Raw genomic sequence first — 19,849 nt, 5'->3', positions numbered from 1 at the left:
ACGGTTGAGTCCGTATTTTGGATGTTGTGAATAGTGCTGCAGTAAACATGGGACTAAAGATATCTTTTCCAAAAGGAGCTTATTTTTTAATGTTAATATGTTGGGACCTATTGCTTTCTAGTTTTTTTTTGTTGTTGTTTGTTTGTTTGGCTGGGGCTGGGTTTGAACCCGTCACCTCTGGTATATGGGGCCGGCATCCTACTCCTTTGAGCCACAAGCGCTGCCCTAGTTTTTTTTTTTTTTTTTGTAGAGACAGAGTCTCACTTTATGGCCCTCGGTAGAGTGCCGTGGCCTCACACAGCTCACAGCAACCTCCAACTCCTGGGCTTAAGTGATTCTCTTGCCTCAGCCTCCCGAGTAGCTGGGACTACAGGCGCCCGCCACCCTCGGTATATGGGGCTGGCACCTTACCGACTGAGCCACAGGCGCCACCCAGTTTTTTTTTTGTTTGTTTGTTTGTTTTTTGAGATAGTCTCACTATGTTGCCCGCGTAGAGTACCATGGCATCACAGCTCACGGCAACCTTCAACTCTTGGGCTTAAGCGATTCTCTTGTCTCAGCCTCCCAAGTAGTTGGGACTACAGATGCCTGCCACAATGCCCAGCTATTTTTTTTTTTCATAGTTGTTGTTTAGCTGAACCAGGTAGGGTTCAAACCCGCCAACCTCCGTGTGTGTGGCCAGTTCTGTAACCACTGAGCTACAGGCACCAGTCTATTGCTTTCTTCTTATTTTATTCATTTTTATTTTTATTTTTATTTTTTTGAGACAGAGCCTCAAGCTGTCACCCTGGGTAGAGTGCAGTAGTGACACAGCTCACAGCAACCTCAAACTCTTGGGCTTAAGTGATTCTCTTGCCTCAGCCTCCCAAGTAGCTGGGACTACAGGTGCCCACCATAATGCTCGGCTATTTTTTGGTTATATTTATCATTGTTTGGCAGGCCTGGGCCAGATGTGAACCTGCCAGCTCTGGGGTATGTGGCTAGCACCTTAGCTGCTTGAGCTACAGGCACCAACCACCCCATTGCTTTCTTTTTAATGTGGTAGAAAATTGTTTTCGTTTTTCTGAAGTGTTTCTTTTTTTTTTTTTTTTTTTAGAGACAGAGTCTTACTTTATCGCCCTCAGTAGAGTGCCACAGCATCACAGCTCACAGCAATCTCCAACTCCTGGACTTAGGAGATTCTCTTGCCTCAGCCTCCCGAGTAGCTGAGACTACAGGCACCCACCACAACGCCTGGCTATTTTTTTTTGTTGCAGTTTGGCTGGGGCCGGGTTTGAACCCACCACCCTCAGTATATTGGGCCGACGCCCTACCCACCGAGCCACAGGTGCCGCCCTTCTGAAGTGTTTGTTAATTGTAAACATCATGATATTTCACCCCTGAATACTGTGTATCTCTAAGAAAGTATATTTTTCTGTACATAGCCATAGTTCCTTTGTTAAGACCTAATAGAATTAACCAGAAATCCTTAATATCATCCAATATCTAGTTTATTTTCACATTTCTTTTTTTTTTCTTTTTTAGAGATAGAGTCTCACTTTATCACACTTGGTAGAGTGCTGTGGAGTCACAGCTCACAGCAACCTCCAACTCCTGTGCTTAGACAATTCTCTTGCCTCAGCCTCCTGAGTAGCTGGGCTATTTTTGTTGTTGTTGTTTTTGTTGTTGCAGTTTGGCTGGGGCCAGGTTTGAACCCACCACCCTCGGTATATGGGGCCAGTGCCCTACCCACTGAGCCACAGGCACTGCCCTATTTTCACATTTCTGAGTTGTCCTCAGAATATCAATGGTTCATTATATTGTGATAAAAGTATAATCTTAATAGCATTTATTTTTTTCCCACTTGTTTAAGGGCAGTGCATGACTAGATTCTGTGTGGCCCTAGGATTCTTTCATAAGTTTGCTTAATGCTGATCCATAGTCTTTTAATTTATAGCTAATGTAAAGATCTTTTGTTGTTGTTGTTGCAGTTTTTGGCCAGGGCTGGGCTGGATTTGAACCCACCAACTCTGGTATATGGGGCTGGCGCCTTACTCCTTGAACCATAGGCGCCACTCATGTAGAGATCTTAATGTGCTTGGTTGTTAGGTTTTCTATGAACCCCTTGAAATCATAAACAAACTTTGCATATGTTTGCAGTGCACTTTTCAGGGAGAAATTCCATAGTTTTCATAAGTCTTAGGTTCAGGACTCAATAAAGTTTAAGACTATAGGTTCTTATTCCTATTTCCGTAGTGACTATCTTTAGCTATATTTCTTTTTTTTTTTTTTTATCTTTAGTTATATTTCATCAAATATTCTAACATTGTTCCTCTGGCATCATTACCCCACCTCCTTAGCACACAATTAGAGGTAAAAGATATGGGTTACTATTCTTATCTTTCAAAAAATCTTACCTTGGTAGAAAGGAGAAAGAACACTAGACTGAGGAAGACCTAGGATTGAGAGAAGGATGCTGTAGAAGGCTTAACCTGTTCAGTGTCAGAAGAAGGAGCTTTTGGGGGAAAAGATTCAAAAGAGGCAGAACTAATACATCACCAAGTCTTGGAATGTGGAATGATGAGGTTGGATAAGCCTTAGAGAGGTATAAGGATCTATTCTTCCATAATTTTTTTTTTTTTTCGAGACAGAGTCTCACTATGTTGCCATGGATAGAGTACTGTGGTGTCACAGCTCACAGCAACCTCCAACTCTTGGGCTCAAGCAATCTTCTTGCCTCAGTTTTTCTATTTTTAGTAGAGACAGGGGTCTCTCTTTTTGCTCAGGCTGGTCTCGAACTCCTGAGCTCAGGCAATCCATCCTCCTCGGCCTCCCAGCATGCTAGGATTACAGGCGTGAGCCACTGAGCCCAGCCTAGTTTTTCCATTTTTAAATCTTGGATCTGTGAGCTCAGACCGGTTTCAAACTTCCTGAGCTCAAGCACTCATCTCCCTCAGCCTCCCAGAGTGCTGGGATTACAGGTGTGAGCCACTGCTCTGGCCTCATCTTTATTTCTTGATTCCGTCTCATAAATCCTAGTTTTTTGAAAGTTCAGCTTATATATCTTCTTAAGGCAGAATTTATCTATGTCTGAGTAACAATGTGCCTTTTGGCAGTGGTTCTGATTGAGATGGCAGACCCCGTTGAGAAGACACACAAAATGTAAATTCTCCTCCTAGAAAAATACGCATTTTACTCTTTTGCAAATAATTTCAAGGGATACCTAGTTTCCCTGAGGCCTGTTCATGGACCCCAAATTAAGAACCCCTTTTGTTTGTTTATTTTACTTTAAAGAATTATTCCAGCTCAGTACCCTGTAGCTCAGGCGGCTAAGGCGCCAGCCACATACACCAGTGTTGGCGGGTTCAAATCTAGCACGGGCCTGCCAAAACAACAATTTTGGTTGATAACTACAACCAAAAAAATAGCCGGGCGTTGTGGTGGGCGCCTGTGGCCCCAGCTACTTGGGAGGCTGAGGCAAGAGAATTGCTTAAGCCCGGGAGTTGGAGGTTGCTATGAGCTGTGATGCCATGGCACTCTACCCAGGGCGACAGCTTGAGGCTCTGTCTCAAAAAAAAAAAAAAAAAAAAAAGAATTATTCCAACTTTATTCATTGGGGTGGGGGGGGAGTATTGGACATTTTACAATAAATGCTTAAAGCTTTAAGTTTACAGTTTTCATATTTGTAAAACCTTGAAACTAACTCCAATGTAAAATACAAATAACTATCTTATTTTTGGCCATACTGTATAATTGGAAATACATAGTAATTAAAATTTTTATGAAAAATTTAGAATTGCAGACTCACAAGCTTGACAAATGGAGAATTTCAAAGTAAAATTATCTTGAATGTGTTAAGATTTTTAAAAAATGGTAACTCTTTAAAATAAGGTAAGAATTTTGGTGGTTGGGTGGTGCCTATGGCTCAAAGGAGTAGGATACCAGCCCCATATGCTGGAGGTGGCAGGTTCAAGCCCAGCCCTGGCCAAAAACTGCAAAAAAAAAAGAATTTTGGTGATTGTTGGTCTTTTTAGGGAAAATTCATACTAATACTCAGGTGTTTAGTAAATGTTTGTTGAATTATTTGTAGGAGATAATTATGGTCTGTCCTTGAGCAGAGGAATGAAGTCACATAGTATTTAAAAGAATTCATTTGCCAGTGGTGTATAAAGAATAGCAGTACATAAGGTTATCGGAGAGATAAGGAGGTTCTGGGAGCCAGCTGATTAGCAGTAGGAAGTCATATGGGTTTCTTCCTGAGTTTCTGCCTGTTGGAACAGAGAAGCAATAGTTCCTAGAGGCATTTTGAAATGATGGTGGCAGAATACAGGGTTTAGAGTCTGAGACTAGTGTGTAAGTTTTGAGCTCAAGAAGATAATGGAGAAGTAAGACAGGAACAATGGTAAGCAGGAGGATGCAGAATTAAGTTAGAGTTGATAAAGTATCCCATTTAAAATGTCTTGTAGATAGTTCAGAATCCAGAATGGATAAATGTTTTGGCACAGTAACTGAGATAACGCCGGAAAGGCTATGTTAACCACTGTGATAAAAATGTGTCAAATGGTTTATGAAGTGAGTGTATGATGCCCCATAATCATATCATTGTATACAGTTATGATTTAATAAAAAAATTAAAAAAAAAAAAAAAAAGAATCCAGAATGGAGCTTTGAAAAGTCTGAGCTAGAGAGGTAACAATATTTGTTCTGAGCAACACAAATGGAATTACAGAAGTTAGAGAAAATTAAAGTCAGCAGGACTTTGGTCTTATTTTCAGGTAGATTTATTGATTATTTTTCTTCTTACAGCCAAGTGCAAGATCTGTGAGTGGGCATTTGAAAGTGAACCACTGTTTCTCCAGCATATGAAGGATACTCATAAACCTGGAGAGATGCCTTATGTTTGCCAGGTATTGCCTTTTTCTCCAGGAGGTTTTAGCCATTTACTCTCAGGCTGACTACAAGGAATCCCCTAATGAATATTGCTGAATACCTGTTGGTCGCACTCAGTTTAAGAAATCTGACAAGGTACAAAAGAAATAGTAAACACAGTTCCTGTCTTTAGGATTTTCCATGCAGGAGAAAAGTACAAAAGAACATATCCTGAAGTATAATACTTAGCCCAGCCAGAAATACAGGGTGTCCATCAAATTTGTGTGCAATTTAAAATAATTGTCTATATCCAAAAGTATAATACTTAACCCAGCCAGAAATATATCCAAAAGTATAATACCCAGCCAGGGAACATGGATATGCACTAAGGGAGTGTCTCTTGAATTTGATCATTGGAGCTGGACAGAAAAAACTTCATTCCTCTTAGTTATGTAATATGGATTGTTCTCAGACTTAAGTAACAGCTAAATTTACCACAAACATAGTCCACACAAAAATCAAAAACATGACTTGATTTCTGTGCATGTAGGGCGTTGCCTGTATTTTCCAGTTGTTGCTGCCTCTCGTGAAGCCTCAGCTGTCCACTTCATTCTTAGCCTGTTTTCCCTCTCATGTGACTCAGGTGTGTCAGTATCGCTCTTCACTCTACTCTGAGGTAGATGTCCATTTTCGGATGATCCATGAGGATACCCGGCATCTGCTCTGCCCTTATTGCCTGAAGGTCTTCAAAAATGGCAATGCATTCCAACAGCATTACATGAGGCACCAGGTACTAGGCACCAAGCAATTCCCATATTCTCCCTTTTTTTAACTTACCAATGCTGGGCTGAGCTAGACAAAAAAATTTGATAGGTAAAATAATATGCATGCATTTGCAAAAATTTATTGAATTTCATTTATGTTCCTTATAATAAGCTAGAAATTTAGTAACAAGCAAGACAGAGTACAGCAAAGTATGAAGAGTATTGTTTTAGGGGTTAATGTAGAAATAGGAAAACATACACCTATTTTGGGTGCCTAGTAAGACTTTTAGGATGAAGGATGAATGAGAACGGGCTGTATGCAATAGGACAGAGAACAGTGTGCCCAGGCACACTTGGAGCAAAGGGGTGGAGGTTACAGAAATCGAGAGTTGTTAAGTGCAGAGTGCAGGATACAAAGGGAAGAGGGGAGGACAGATCTTGTAAGCCATGAAAAGAATTAGCTTCACTAAAGATTAAAGGAGATTAACAATAGAGTTGGAAGACTAGCCAAAAAGTTTTTCAGTAGTTCAGGTGAGAGATGATAGTAGTTGCCTACTGACTTTTGAAATAAAAAGAGATTGGAGTTGAGATGAGAAAATATGTGATATTTATGGTTTAGGGATAGATTAGACCAGGGTAGCAAAATAGTAGTTAAGAATAGTGCCTAAGGGGCGGCACCTGTGGCTCAGTGAGTAGCACCAGCCCCATATACTGAGGGTGGCAGGTTCGAAACCAGGCAACTGCAACCAAACATAGCCGGGCGTTGTGATGGGCGCCTGTAGTCCCAACTACTTGGGAGGCTGAGGCAAGAGAATTGCCTAAGCCTAAGAGTTTGAGCTTGCTGTGAGCTGTGATGGCACAGCACTCTATCAAGGGCAATAAAGTGAGACTTTGTCTCAAAAAAAAAAAAAAAAAAGGGAATAGTGCCTAAGATTCTGTCCTGGGCAGTTGGATGAATGATGAGACTATTTACTGAGATGGAAACACCAGAGAAAGTAAATTTTAGGAGGGGGATATTTAGGAGGTTTGAATATTATCAGTTAGCAGTATTCGTGGACATCAAATGTAGTTGTAGTTGTTGGATAACAGGTCTGAAGCCTGGGAGAGAAGTCTGGGTTATAGAAAAGATTTATCAATCATTATATAAATCTAGTAGATTTTAAATGATCTGAGAGTCCATAGCCCTCCCAACCCTGTCAAGAATAAGATTAAGGCTTAGGATCCTTTATCCATTTGGATGTAGTTTTTATCCTTAAAACCAGCGCTGTGGTCCTAGAAGGAAAACCAGAATAGTCTTGACATCAGGAAACCTGAGGAGAAGAAACTGTTTTGAAAATAAGGGTGTGATCAAAATGTCATATGTTTACAGGAAGGTGTCAAGCAAGATAGAAACTTAGAGGCAAATCTTAATCTAGCAGCATTGAAGGAGCCATTTTGATGTTTAGTAGGCTAGAAGTCAAATACCAGTAGAAGCATTGCCTGAGAGGCAAGAAAATGAAGACAGCTTATTTTAACCCTTTGACTGCAGAGTGCTCAGAAGAGAAATATGCCCATAGGTGTCATTTGCAAAAGTTAAGAAGTATGCTGATGAAGGAGAGGACCCAAGGAGATAGAATCGGGGGAAGAAATAGCAAAGGATAACTTTGGTTGCTTTCGTTGCATTTTATTTTATTTTTTATTTTATTTTTTGAGAGAGAATCTCACTTGTTGCCCTCAATAGAGTTCTCTGACGTCACAGCTCACAGCAACCTTAGTCTCTTGGGCTCAAGCAGTTCTCTTTGCTTCAGCCTCCCAAGTAGCTGGGACTAGAGGCGCTCACCAGAGCACCTAGCTATTTTTAGAGATGAATCTTTCTCTTCCTCAGGCTGGTCGGAACCTGTGAGGTTGGGCAGTCTATCTGCCTTGGCTTCCCAGAGTGCTAGGATTACAGGCGTGAGCCACCGCACCCGGCCTATTATAGTTTATTTATACATATAGATATCTAGATGAAGATACGACATTGTTTTAAAATGTTCCAACAAGAGATGCTGTGGATGAGGGTGAAGGTATGTAAGTGAGGATACAAAATGGAGAGCAAACTGGGCGCACACACATGGACACACACACCCTTACACTTTCCTCTTCTTTGCCCCATAGAGACTACTGGTAATCTACCATAAATGTGTTTCTAAATAGGAAGGTGAAAATTTCCACTTAGCCTCAAGTTATAGAGCTTTGCTATCCTAGTATAGAAAATCATAGAAATGGGTGCTATAGTACAAGACAGATTGAACTCCCAAAATGATCTCACAAGGAGACACCTTTGTTTATATTAATGCAGTGAGTGAAACAACAGCACACTAAGGGCAAGTGTTTATTTATAAACGATAGCACTTGCCCTTAGTGTGCTGTTGTTTCTGTTAAAAGAAAAAGGAAAACAGGAAGGTCATGATAATGAATGGTTTTTTTATATAATTACACATATGTTTATTAGACTATCTATGATAGCGTGCTCAGGAAACTGTCAACAAGTTGTTTTTGTGGAAAGGGACTGTGGGTCAGAGTTGCAGACACACTTAAAGAGTGCAGGATGAAAAGTAAGAATTATTTTTTTTATTACCATGCATATTGTCTTCAAAAAAAAAAAAGAACAAATGTCTAGGAGTAGGTAGCACGGTCTGCAGTATATGAAGATATAGCAGGAGCAAGTAAAGCTTCGGTCACTCGATCCAAATTGTTAAAGCAAGTTCGTTGAGGACATAGTTACCTTGGCCTGGAATTCACTGTAATTTGGGACCATGGGAGATAACGATTCTCAGTGATGGGTTTGTGGTTGTGTTGTGTGTTTTTTTCTCTTACTGTTACCAACAGAAGGGTGGGAAGAATGATAATAGTTGACATTAATGTACCATCTTCTTAAAGAAAAAAATTCATTGAGAACTTTTAAGGGATTTTGTCTCTTGTTTTCTTTTTCTTTTTTTTTTTTTTGGCCTCCTATAGAAGAGAAATGTTTATCACTGCAACAAATGCCGGCTACAGTTTCTCTTTGCCAAGGACAAAATTGAACACAAGCTTCAGCACCATAAAACCTTCCGTAAACCCAAGCAGCTAGAAGGCTTGAAACCAGGCACTAAGGTAAATAAAGTTTGCCAGAGTTTCTTTTATAGACCCAGGGAGAGGACAAATGGGGATTTTCAGTGTTGTGAGGTTTATTGTGAGTAATGTCTGTTTCTTCTTTCAACACTCAGGTGACAATCCGGGCTTCCCGAGGGCAGCCACGAACTGTTCCTGTGTCCTCCAGTGATACACCTCCCAGTGCCTCGCAGGAGGCAACACCACTGACCTCCTCAACAGACCCTCTGCCTGTCTTCCTTTATCCCCCTGTCCAACGCAACATCCAGAAGAGAGCTGTTAGGAAAATGTCAGCGCCTTCTCCTAAGTGCTGGGCGGGTGGGGGCTGGGGAGGCAGGATTATTTCTAATAGCCAGTGCCATCTGGTAGCTTTTAGTAGGATCTGTTGTCTAAAATCCTACAATATGGGGACCCCTGAAGCAGTAGTGAGAATTTCTTTTTCTTTTTTGACAGGAGTGTCATGGGCCAGCAGACATGTCTGGAGTGCAGCTTTGAGATCCCAGACTTTCCTAATCACTTCCCCACCTACGTGCATTGCTCTCTGTGTCGCTATAGCACCTGCTGCTCTCGAGCCTATGCCAACCACATGATCAAGTGAGTTGTGATGAAGCTCATCTTTCTTCTAGTAAGTTTAGATGCTCAAGAACTCATTTCATTCCATTCCACATAGGCTTCTAGTATGTTTCCTCTTTAATTCTCAGAGCTGTTTGTCCATCTCTCCTAGCAGGGTAAGAGGCCCAATTCCTGTTCATTTGATTTTGATAGCCTGGGCTCTAGTTTTGAAGGACCTTGCTGCTCAAGGACCAGCAGCATTTGATGAGAGCTTATTAGAAATGTAGATTTGCAGCCCCACCCTAGACTTCCTGAATCAGAACTGAACTTTAATGGATCTTTAGGTGATTCATATTAAGGTTAAAGCAGCATAGTGATAGGGAAACTGGCTTGGGTTGAGATTAGGATGCATTGAAGAGGCGTTTCTCTTACCAGGTCATTGTCATTGACCTCTAGCCACTCATGCTATTTCCCTTGTCTTTCTCAGCAATCATGTTCCACGGAAGAGCCCCAAGTATTTGGCCTTGTTTAAAAATTCTGTGAGGTAAGAAAAAATTCATTGCTAGTCTCTTAATTTTTCAAGGTTTTACATTAAATCCTTATAATTATTTGAGGGGGAGTGGCTATGTGAATTAATTTGAGAAAGAGGAGAAAGAAGAGGTACCTTTCTGTTAAGCCTCAAAGCTTAACTCTGAAATGTCACTGTTGTATCTGTCTTACACGTACTCTGGATTTTCTTTCTTAGTGGAACCAAGCTGGCCTGCACTTCATGTACCTTTGTTACCTCTGTGGGAGATGCCATGGCCAAGCATTTGGTATTCAATCCCTCCCACAGATCCAGCAGCATCCTGCCACAGGGTGAGTAGGCAAGATGGGAGTTAGTTAAGCAAGGCGGGGAAGATAAGAGGGCCTACTACTATATGAGTCAGGTGCATTCCTGTCTGGCCTCACCCATTCATTCACTGTAACCAACTAGAAACATTCTAACCAGAAGTTTCTATAAGACTGGGAAGGTAGATCACTGTGAAGAGTCTGTGTATAATTGGTTGCAATTCCAGGACACTGTCTTTGAAGGGCTTGTTTCTTCCCTGAGTTAACATTTTTTTATTGTTCTATTTTCCATAGGACTCACCTGGATATCTCACTCAAGGTAACAAAAACTCTCACTTCATCGTCTAATCTCTATTTTATAATGTGTTTGCTCTTTATTGTTATTATTACTATTCTCTCAATTTCCTAGTTTATCTGAGCTTTCCTTCTCTCTCTTTGCTCCACACCCCACCCCTTTAGGCATGGCCAGGCTCGTGACCGAATGCATGACCGGAACTTGAAGAACATGTACTCTCCTCTATCCTTTCCCCCTAACAAAGCTGCCACTGTGAAATCTGCAGGGCCCACCCCAGCTGAGCCTGAAGAGCCACCAACTCTTGTGGCCCAGGCACTCCCCTCACCAGCCTCAACTGCAACCCCACCACCAACCCCCACTCACCCACAACCTTTAGCCCTCCCACCCCCTACAGAGGGGGCTGAATGTCTGAATGTTGATGATCAGGATGAAGGGAGCCCAGTTACCCAGGAACCTGAGCCAGCAGCAGGTCTCAGTGGTAGCAGTGGGGTTGGCAAGAAGGAACAGCTGTCTGTGAAGAAGCTTCGAGTAGTACTGTTTGCCCTGTGCTGCAACACAGAACAGGCAGCTGAACACTTCCGAAACCCCCAGCGACGTATCCGGCGTTGGCTTCGACGCTTCCAGGCCTCCCAGGGGGAGAATCTAGAGGGCAAATACCTGAGTTTTGAGGCAGAAGAGAAACTGGCTGAGTGGGTGCTGACCCAGCGAGAGCAGCAGCTACCTGTAAATGAGGAGACATTGTTCCAGAAGGCCACCAAAATAGGTCGTTCTTTGGAGGGGGGGTTTAAGATCTCCTATGAGTGGGCTGTGCGTTTCATGCTGCGGCACCACCTGACCCCCCATGCTCCGCGAGCTGTGGCCCACACCCTGCCAAAGGATGTGGCAGAGAATGCAGGACTCTTCATCGAATTTGTACAGCGGCAGATTCACAACCAGGACTTACCCTTGTCCATGATTGTGGCTATTGATGAGATATCCTTATTCCTGGACACAGAGGTGCTAAGCAGTGATGACCGAAAGGAGAATGCCCTGCAGACAGTGGGCACAGGGGAACCTTGGTGTGATGTAGTGCTGGCCATTCTGGCAGATGGCACTGTCCTTCCTACCCTGGTTTTCTACCGAGGACAAATGGATCAGCCTGCTAATGTGCCAGACTCCATATTGCTGGAGGCAAAGGAGAGTGGCTACAGCGACGATGAGATCATGGAGCTGTGGTCAACCCGTGTGTGGCAGAAGCACACAGCTTGCCAACATAGCAAAGGCATGCTGGTGATGGACTGCCACCGTACCCACTTGTCAGAAGAGGTACTGGCTATGCTCAGTGCCTCCAGCACTTTGCCTGCAGTAGTCCCAGCAGGCTGTAGCTCCAAAATCCAGCCATTAGACGTGTGCATCAAACGAACTGTGAAGAACTTCCTGCACAAAAAGTGGAAGGAGCAGGCTCGGGAAATGGCAGACACTGCATGTGACTCTGATGTTCTTCTCCAGCTGGTGCTGGTCTGGCTAGGCCAGGTGCTGGGTGTCATTGGGGACTGTCCAGAGCTGGTTCAGCGGTCCTTCCTGGTGGCTAGTGTTCTGCCTGGCCCTGACGGCAACATTAACTCACCTACAAGAAATGCTGACATGCAGGAGGAGCTGATTGCCTCCCTGGAGGAACAGCTGAAGCTGAGTGGCGAACAGTCTGAGGAGCCCTCAGCCTCCACTCCTCGGCCCAGGTCATCTCCTGAAGAGACAGTTGAGCCTGAAAGCCTTCACCAGCTCTTTGAGGGTGAAAGTGAGACGGAGTCTTTCTATGGCTTTGAAGAAGCTGACCTAGATCTGATGGAGATTTGAGTATTGGGGTCAGGAAGGGGTGTGTAGTGGGGGTGGGAAGGCGTGAGGGAGGGTAGAGGGATTTAGGGAAAAGGAGGTATACCACGTGGGGCATTTGGTTTATATTTCTTAATTTTACGCCACCACTCCCCCCAATGACATACTTCTCTGTGGATTTGTGGATTATTAGGAAAACCAATAGTGATCACGTCTGAGCCCAGGAGCTGGCCCATTGGTCATTCACTTCTGCTAAGAACAGGTTTTTGTGACTTTTTTTAACATTTAAATCACTGTTTGGTATTTTTCTGACAAAATCAAGAAAAAGCAAAAAAAATTATTTGTGGGCAAATGTTAAATTTTTTTTTGTTTCCCCGTTTACCTCAATTGTATCATAGTACTTCTAGGTTTTTTATTTGTTTTACTGTGTGGCCAATGTCTTTGGGCATGATGCTATATAACCATTGTCAATGTGAGAACATTTCTGAAGATGGGAAAGACAAAAATATGTAGCTCAAAAACTGGTTTCTTATATATATATGGATAAAAAACTTTTTTCATTGTGGTCTTAACACTTTTATATAAAAATGAAAATGGAAAAAAAAAATCCCACTGAACTCTCTCTTCTCCTTTTCTTTCCTTCCCTCTCCAGAGATGTTGGTTTCTACAGCAACTCTAGATATAAAATTGTGGCTTTAAAAATGCATGAAACCACCTTTAATCATACAGATGATGAATAGATTTGTCTTTTCCTTACCACCCTCACTCCAACAAAAACAAGGTTTTGTTGCACTTGCAATCCTTGGCCCCTTTGTGCATTCTCACACCGTCCATCACTAGCAAGCCAGAGGTACTGAGGGTTCAGAGCGTTAGGGTGGAAGCTGTTCCCAGTTTGAGTCTTCATCCCACAAGCCCCCAGAGGTAGTCCCTGCTTTACTGAACTTCACCCTGTTAAGTGGAGAGCATGCCTTCAAGAGATTGCAGGTCCAACAGCCTGGAGCTGAAAGTTAAGTGTTGAAAAAGAAAGAACACTTTGAATCCAGCTTATCCTGTGGCTGTCTCCTATTTCTCTTAATGCTTAGAGAAGAATTTTGACACAAAGAAATGCACAGGGATGTGCACAAAGACAAGAATCTTTATTTTTCACTGCCAGCTTCAAGGAAAGAATTTTTTTTCTACAATTTGCATGAGTAATTTTTTTTAAATTGTACATACTCATGGTCGTAAACCAAAATGTACCATACAGAGAAAAGAAGCAAAAAACCAAGTCCACTTTTCTCACAGCTACACCACCCTTTTGTCCATCCTGAGACTTTGGCAACGTTTACCTCCTGTGAGCCAAGGAGGCAGCCTGCACAAGCTTGTAAATGGTTCATCTTAAAAAATGTACATAAATGGAACATTTAATAAAATGAGGGGAATTGGATTTATAAACTTGGTTTTTTTTTTTTTCTAGCTTGACTGTTTAGGGGACTTTCACAGACTGGGAAATGTTCAAGATGTGAAGGGCCTGGTGATACAAGTGTGACATTTGTTACCACCGTTTTCTTCCCACCCAACACTTTTTTTTTATTTTTAACCCCCAGCACACTATAATATAGTGAACTGGAGTGACCCCCTCCCAGAAACAGCTTGGCCAGCCTTGTGAACCTACGGCGTCTGAAAGTGAAGTAAGAATCCATCTCTCTTCTTCTGTTCCCAGATTTTTGTCTGATGCCATTTTATTTACAGACTATGGACTTTGAAGTCAACTCTTTTGCCTTTAAGAAAGTTCAAGAACTATGATTGGTCTCTCCTGTCTAGACAACCTAATCCTACTCTCTGGTGATCTTTGCAGCAGCCACAGCCTTAGCACACTAGCTGGGTTCCTGATCTCTACACACCATTGGACTTTCTGATGGGTGATTTTTCTTAAGGTCATTAATACCAACAGTGCATCAGCTGGGTTTGGCCAGGAAGTTGTCTTTGTGGACTCTGCCTGCATGGCTTAGTAGTAGAAGGAAGGTTTTTTTGTTTTGTTTTTTTATAATTCAGTTTAATCAATAAACATGTATTTATTGACTACCTTCTGTGTTGAGGCTGTATCGATGTTTCTTTTTTTTTTTGTAGAGATGAGTCTCACTGTACCGCCCTCAGGTAGAGTGCTGTGGCGTCACACGGCTCACAGCAACCTCTAACTCTTGGGCTTACGCGATTCTCTTGCCTCAGCCTCTGGAGTAGCTGGGACTACATGCACCCGCCACAACGCCCGGCTATTTTTTTGTTGCAGTTTGGCCGGGGCTGGGTTTGAACCCGCCACCCTTGGCATATGGGGCCGGCACCCTACTCACTGAGCCACAGGGGCCACCCTCGATGTTTCAAATTGAAAGCTCATGGTTTTCTTTTGCTTAAATTTACAAGGTTGTTACAATCATGGATAATAGGAATGGAGAAATGGTTTGATTTCTCCCTCGGTTCTGTAATAGTTTGCTGCCTATACCAGTTTCTCAAAAAGAGGTTTAGAAAAGCTATGGTGACAGTCACTCAAGGCATTCATTTTAAAAATTCAGGTTTAGAACCACTCCAAGGATGGCTGATGTCCCAAATGACTTTAATTCATAGCAACACTTGTAACTTTTTTGAGACAGAATCTCATTCTGGTACCCTTGTTACAGCTCACACAGCAACCTCAAATTCTTGGGCTCTTGGCTCAGCCTCACAACACCTGGCTAGTTTTTCTATTTTTAATAGACACATGGTCTGGCTCTTGCTCAGGCTGGTCTTGAACTCCTGGGTTCAAGCAATGACCTCTGGAGGCCACCTCGGCCTCCCAGAGTTACGATTACAAGTGTGAATCACCATACCTACCCAACATTTGGGACTTTCTAATGATCACACAATGCTTGTAAGTTTTCTGACAAAAAAAAAAAAATTTAAATATTTAGGCTTGGCACAGTGGCTTATGCCTATATTGCTAGTACTTGTGGAGGCCAAGAGTTCAAAACCAGCTTGACCAAAATAGTTACACACCTCCTACAAAATACGGAAAAATTAGCCAATTTTGGTGGCACACACCTAAAGTCCCATTTGCTGAGGAAGGAGTATCACTTGAGTGTAAGCAAGAGTTTTTTGGGCTTTTTTTTTGTAGAGACAGTGTCTCACTTAATCGCCCTTGGTAGAGTGCCGTAGCATCACACTGCTCATGTCAACCTCTAACTCCTGGGCTTATCTTATCTTCTTGCCTCAGCCTCCCCAGTAGCTGGGACTACGGGCACCTGCCACAACGCCCAGCTATTTTTTTTTTGTCGCAGTTTGGCTGTGGCCGGGTTTGAACCCACCACCCTAGGTATATGGGGCCGGTGCCTTACCCACTGAGCCATAGGCACCGCCCCTAAGCAAGAGTTTTAAGGTGCCAGTGAGCTATGTCGACACTACTACACTCAAGCCTAGGCAAGAAGGGCAAGACCCTGTCTTAAAAAAAAAATGTTTACATGGGCGGCACCTATGACTCAAAGGGGTAGGGCGCTGGCCCCATAAGCTGGAAGTGGTGGGTTCAAACCCAGTGCCGGCCAAACACTGCAAAAAAAAAGTTTACATTAGAGGCAGCGCCTGTGGCTCAGTGGCTCAGTGAGTAAGGCATGGGCCCCATATACCAAGAGTGGCAGGTTCAAACCTGGCCCCGGCCAAACTGCAACAAAAAATAGCTGAGCTTTGTGGCAGGTACCTGCAGTCCCAGCTACTTGGGAGGCTGAGGCAAGAGAATCACTTAAGCTCAAAGAGTTTGAGGCTCCTGTGAGCTGGAACGCCACTGCACTTTATTGAGGGCAACATAGACTCTATCTAAAAAAAAAAGATTCCGGAAGCTAAGGTGGGAGGATTAACTGAGCTCAGGAGCTCAAGACCAACCTGAGCAAGTCTGAGACCCCCATCTCTAAAAATAGTCAGGCGTTAATGGCAGTCACCTGTATTCCCAGCTTCTCGGGACGCTGAGGGAAAAGGATCACTTGAGCCCAAGAGTTTGCGGTTGCTGTGAGCTGTGACACCATGGCACTCTACCCAGGGTGACAAAGTGAGATTCTGTCTCAAAAAAATAAAATGTGTTAGCTGGGCGTTGTGGCGGGCGCCTGTAGTCCCAGCTGCTTGGGAGGCTGAGGCAAGAGAATCGCGTAAGCCCAAGAGTTAGAGGTTGCTGTGAGCCGTGTGACGCCACGGCACTCTACCCGAGGGCAGTATAGTGAGACTCTGTAAAGAAATAAAAAATAAGCAACGAAATGAAATAAAGAAGACAAAAAAAAAAAAATGTGTTAATGAAAATCACATTTACAGGGTGGCACCTGTGGCTCAAAGGAGTAGGGCGCCGACCCCATATGCCGGAAGTGGTGGGTTCAAACCCAGCCCCAGCCAAAAACCACAAAAAAAAAGAAAAAAGAAAATCACATTTACCCAACATTAACCAAATCTGTATTCTTTTCGAACCCAGGGCAGTGAGGAGAAATGCTGAAAAAAATTTTAAATACAAAAGCCGATTAAGTTACTACACAAAGATTTAAATCTAACTTCTGCATGAAGATGCCTTTAGGGGAGCCCCAAACATAAGACACTAGTAGGTCTTCTGTATTGTCATGCAGAGAATTCTTTCTTGGTTTGCTTAGGAGAATAAGAGCCTCTGACCAGGAAGGTAGAGGGCACATGGCAGTTTTGCTCTTGGTGTGTCCCAGTCAGAATAAAACCACTCAGCAAGCATTCTGAAGGATTTATTTAATACACAAAAGATTTAACTTTGAACTTGGCTGGTTCAAAAGTAAAGGAGTTTTAACTTCAGTTCTGGAGACTGCGTCTGCATTTCATTCAAAGCCACTAAAAAAGAGGAAATAATAAAATTTGGGAAGCATAAAGGAATCATTTCATAAAAACGGGTCTACTCTCCAACCAAAACCACCTCTACAAAGAGAATTTTCCTGGTTGAGCCTACCAGAAAAGCCCAGCTTAGTGCAAGCCAAAGAACCTCCTGACTCTTTTACCACCTATTTCCTCTTACTTTAATTTTAATCACCTGATCATGTGGGCAATATCCCAGTTGGTCTCTGCAGACAGTGGTCCCTCTATTTCAAAGCCTTTTTCGGTTACAGTAGCAATTTGAAACTGAAAGACAGCAGAGCTTTCAATGATTATATCCATGAGGTTTTCCCCAATCAGAAAATAGGAAACAGAGAAAAAGCAATCTGTTCCTCAAAGCAAACAGACCCACTGGGTTTCTTTGGACCCAAGTCTCCAGAGCCTGCAAATTAGGTTCCTGGCATTTTTATTCTTCACACTCCTCACCCGGTTGTAAGAACGGGCATCTCGATAGTACAGCACTCGCATGCAGCGTTCTACTAGCTCTCGAGCCTCGGTCTGGCTCAGCTCTGGCTGCTTCTCCAGAACTTCTCGAAGCAGAGGCTAGAGAGAGTGAGAGAAAAAACATGGGAGGTATCAGGGGCTAAATAACAGGCTAGTTGTCTCTAATCTGTGATGTAATGAAGAAGCACAGATGAGTGAAAGCTGGCCCTCTACCTGCTGCCTCACCAGGATGAACTCGACTCACTGAGTTGCCACACACCTGAAGGAGCAGTTCTAGTGTTCACTCTTTACAGATGCCCCCTTGTCACCGGAATCCAAATGTCAACACTAACAGCTTCCAGACTCCAAAGAAAACCACTTTCCCAGCAATAGGCATGCCAGTCTGTATCTCATGTCAGAATTCCAAGGGGTGAACAAGCAACCACTAAACCCATTCCTTGTCTCCCCTCTCACCTGGCTCTAGACTCAACTACTTACCTGAGCCAAGTATGCACCATAACCAGTGGCCAGTGAAGGGGCTTCATAGGCTACACCAAGCATGTCCACATAACCGAGGAAGCTAACAGGATACAATGGATCAAAGAACTCATGTCACCCTAGGTTTCTTAGCTGAAGAATGGGACCATGGGTCTGAGTTAAGTGGGATTCACTTGGGGGGAGAGAGAAGAGACACTCCACAGGCACTTATTACACAAGGAACTAAGTTATTTGTACTCAACCTCTCTCCATCAGCATAGCCTCCAATGACCATGGTGTTCCACAGAGGGTTCATCTTTGAGCGGCGGCTGTACATGGCCCTGGTCAGCCATGAATGAATAGCTTTAGGACTGTAGCTGTGCCCATCTCCCAACAACTCCTCATCAATTCTTAAAAGGAATTGGTTGTGAGGAAAAGGAGAGAATGTAAGTTGGGATATCCACTCATTCCCCCAAAGGAGTTACCGTAATCATCTCAATTTTACACCCCCTACTGCCAAAAACCATGTATAAACACAATTCTCGAATCTTCCACCCTCAGCAATTCTCCCAGTGCTCCGCTGCTACAAGTATCCCCATCTCCTCTAAGGGAATAAAAAAGAGGGGATTCCCCCTCCTCGTTTGGACAGTACTCTCTATTCTCTGGATGACTTACACCATCTGGCCGAGCACTTGCTTCAAATATTGGAAATCAGCGTAGTCTCCAGAAGCTCCCAGCATGGTATTGTCGTTGACTTTCATGATCCGAGAGATGTTGCGGAAACGAGCCAAAGAGCCGTAGGAGCCCAGCATGTCTGCGGCAATCACCACTCCGCCCTCGAACTTAACGCCGAGGACCGAAGTCCCGGTCACCATGGGGTTCCTGGGGCGAAAGCAAGACGGGAAAGGCGCCCTCGTTCCGTGTACCAGGCCCCGCTTCTGATTTTCTACCGCTCCTTCCCATTACTCCGCAGCCTCCCGCACTCCGCGCGCCCCTCCTCGCCCTCCCGCTCTTCCCTACCCGCGGCAGAGCCGCCCCGCTCTCCCCGCAGGCTCAGCCGCCTACGCTTACAGCGTCCGCGTAATCGGACCCCGGTGGAGCGCCGATGCCGGGTCCATGGAGGAACTGGGAGTGCACGGGATGCGGTAAAACTGTCCGGGTGCCGGACCCCCAGCCCAAAGTCCAGACCGCGGCTCCAAAAACGATTCCATCTTAGTCACGGTAACAAAAACCGAAAGTCCTCAAGCCAACGGAAGCGGAAGTGAGTCTACAGTGCCACAGTTTTCTCCTTCCCGCAAGCACGTGCCGGCGGCCATGTTGGTGAGGTCACAGCCGCCCGTCTTGGGTGGTTAGGGCTCCGGGTGTGTTTTTTCTCTGAAGCAGTGGACCTTACCTAACCCATTCTGAGAACACTCACAGCCAGGAGTGCCCAGAAATGACAGAGTTTACTCGTCCTGCTCGGTTCCCTCTCTTCCTCTCACCCCCGCCTCCAAGAGTTCACAGCACTGCGTGACTCCCACGCTCTGGCTTGGATAGAGGAGATTTCATGCTCAGCCGCCCTACCCTTCCCAGGCCAGAACAGCCTGCGGGATTGTTAAGAGACAGAGATCCAATTACAAGACAAGGAGGAGTGTCAAGGGATTTATAAAAAAAGGGTTTTTAGTTGTTTTTTTTCAGGAGAACAGAATCGGCCTCAAATCTATCTCTTTGAATAATGGAGAATATGAGCTTTTAAGAAGAGGCTGTGTGCTTTGAGACAGGTTATGTAGACATTATCGAAGGCTGTGTGCCTTGTGGCATTTTGGTGAGAGATGTTGAGTCTTGGTGTCAGAAAGGGGCGCTGGCTCAGAATCTCTGCTCCTTC

The 19,849-nt window shown here is 43.9% G+C and overlaps 2 protein-coding genes across 8 annotated transcripts in view; one reads left to right on the top strand and one right to left on the bottom strand.

Moving 5' to 3' along the window:
• The window catches only part of POGZ (pogo transposable element derived with ZNF domain), a 64,746-nt gene extending 50,473 nt beyond the window's left edge, over positions 1–14,273 (top strand). For 5 of the 6 annotated variants that reach the window (XM_053591958.1, XM_053591963.1, XM_053591962.1 and 2 more), the window contains 9 exons: positions 4,786–4,886; positions 5,492–5,638; positions 8,592–8,726; positions 8,840–9,012; positions 9,177–9,317; positions 9,763–9,819; positions 10,021–10,133; positions 10,401–10,425; positions 10,566–14,273. In XM_053591958.1, coding sequence (XP_053447933.1) covers positions 4,786–4,886; positions 5,492–5,638; positions 8,592–8,726; positions 8,840–9,012; positions 9,177–9,317; positions 9,763–9,819; positions 10,021–10,133; positions 10,401–10,425; positions 10,566–12,234 — 2,561 coding nt within the window. In that variant the 3' untranslated portion in view covers positions 12,235–14,273. The remainder of the gene's footprint in view (positions 1–4,785; positions 4,887–5,491; positions 5,639–8,591; positions 8,727–8,839; positions 9,013–9,176; positions 9,318–9,762; positions 9,820–10,020; positions 10,134–10,400; positions 10,426–10,565) is intronic. The other variant, XM_053591961.1, reaches the window with a different exon arrangement.
• Positions 14,274–16,930: 2,657 nt separating this feature from the next.
• Positions 16,931–19,243, bottom strand: PSMB4 (proteasome 20S subunit beta 4). Of its 2 annotated transcripts, none has more exons than XM_053591967.1 (7): positions 19,057–19,243; positions 18,661–18,867; positions 18,249–18,395; positions 18,007–18,088; positions 17,434–17,628; positions 17,243–17,331; positions 16,931–17,046 (listed from the first exon to the last, which is right to left on the bottom strand). In XM_053591967.1, the coding sequence occupies exons 1-7, from the start codon at positions 19,194–19,196 to the stop codon at positions 17,034–17,036; spliced, it is 873 nt and encodes a 290-aa protein (XP_053447942.1). In that variant the 5' UTR covers positions 19,197–19,243; the 3' UTR covers positions 16,931–17,033. The 2 variants fall into 2 exon arrangements, with proteins under 2 accessions (XP_053447942.1, XP_053447943.1); XM_053591968.1 differs by having other exon boundaries at positions 17,512–17,628.
• Between the last annotated feature and the right edge of the window lie 606 nt (positions 19,244–19,849).

Source organism: Nycticebus coucang, chromosome 5, assembly GCF_027406575.1.
Source record: "Nycticebus coucang isolate mNycCou1 chromosome 5, mNycCou1.pri, whole genome shotgun sequence".
NCBI classification, from domain to species: domain Eukaryota; kingdom Metazoa; phylum Chordata; class Mammalia; order Primates; family Lorisidae; genus Nycticebus; species Nycticebus coucang.
Note: the sequence above shows the minus strand (reverse complement) of the source record. Positions and strands in the feature narration are given on the sequence as shown.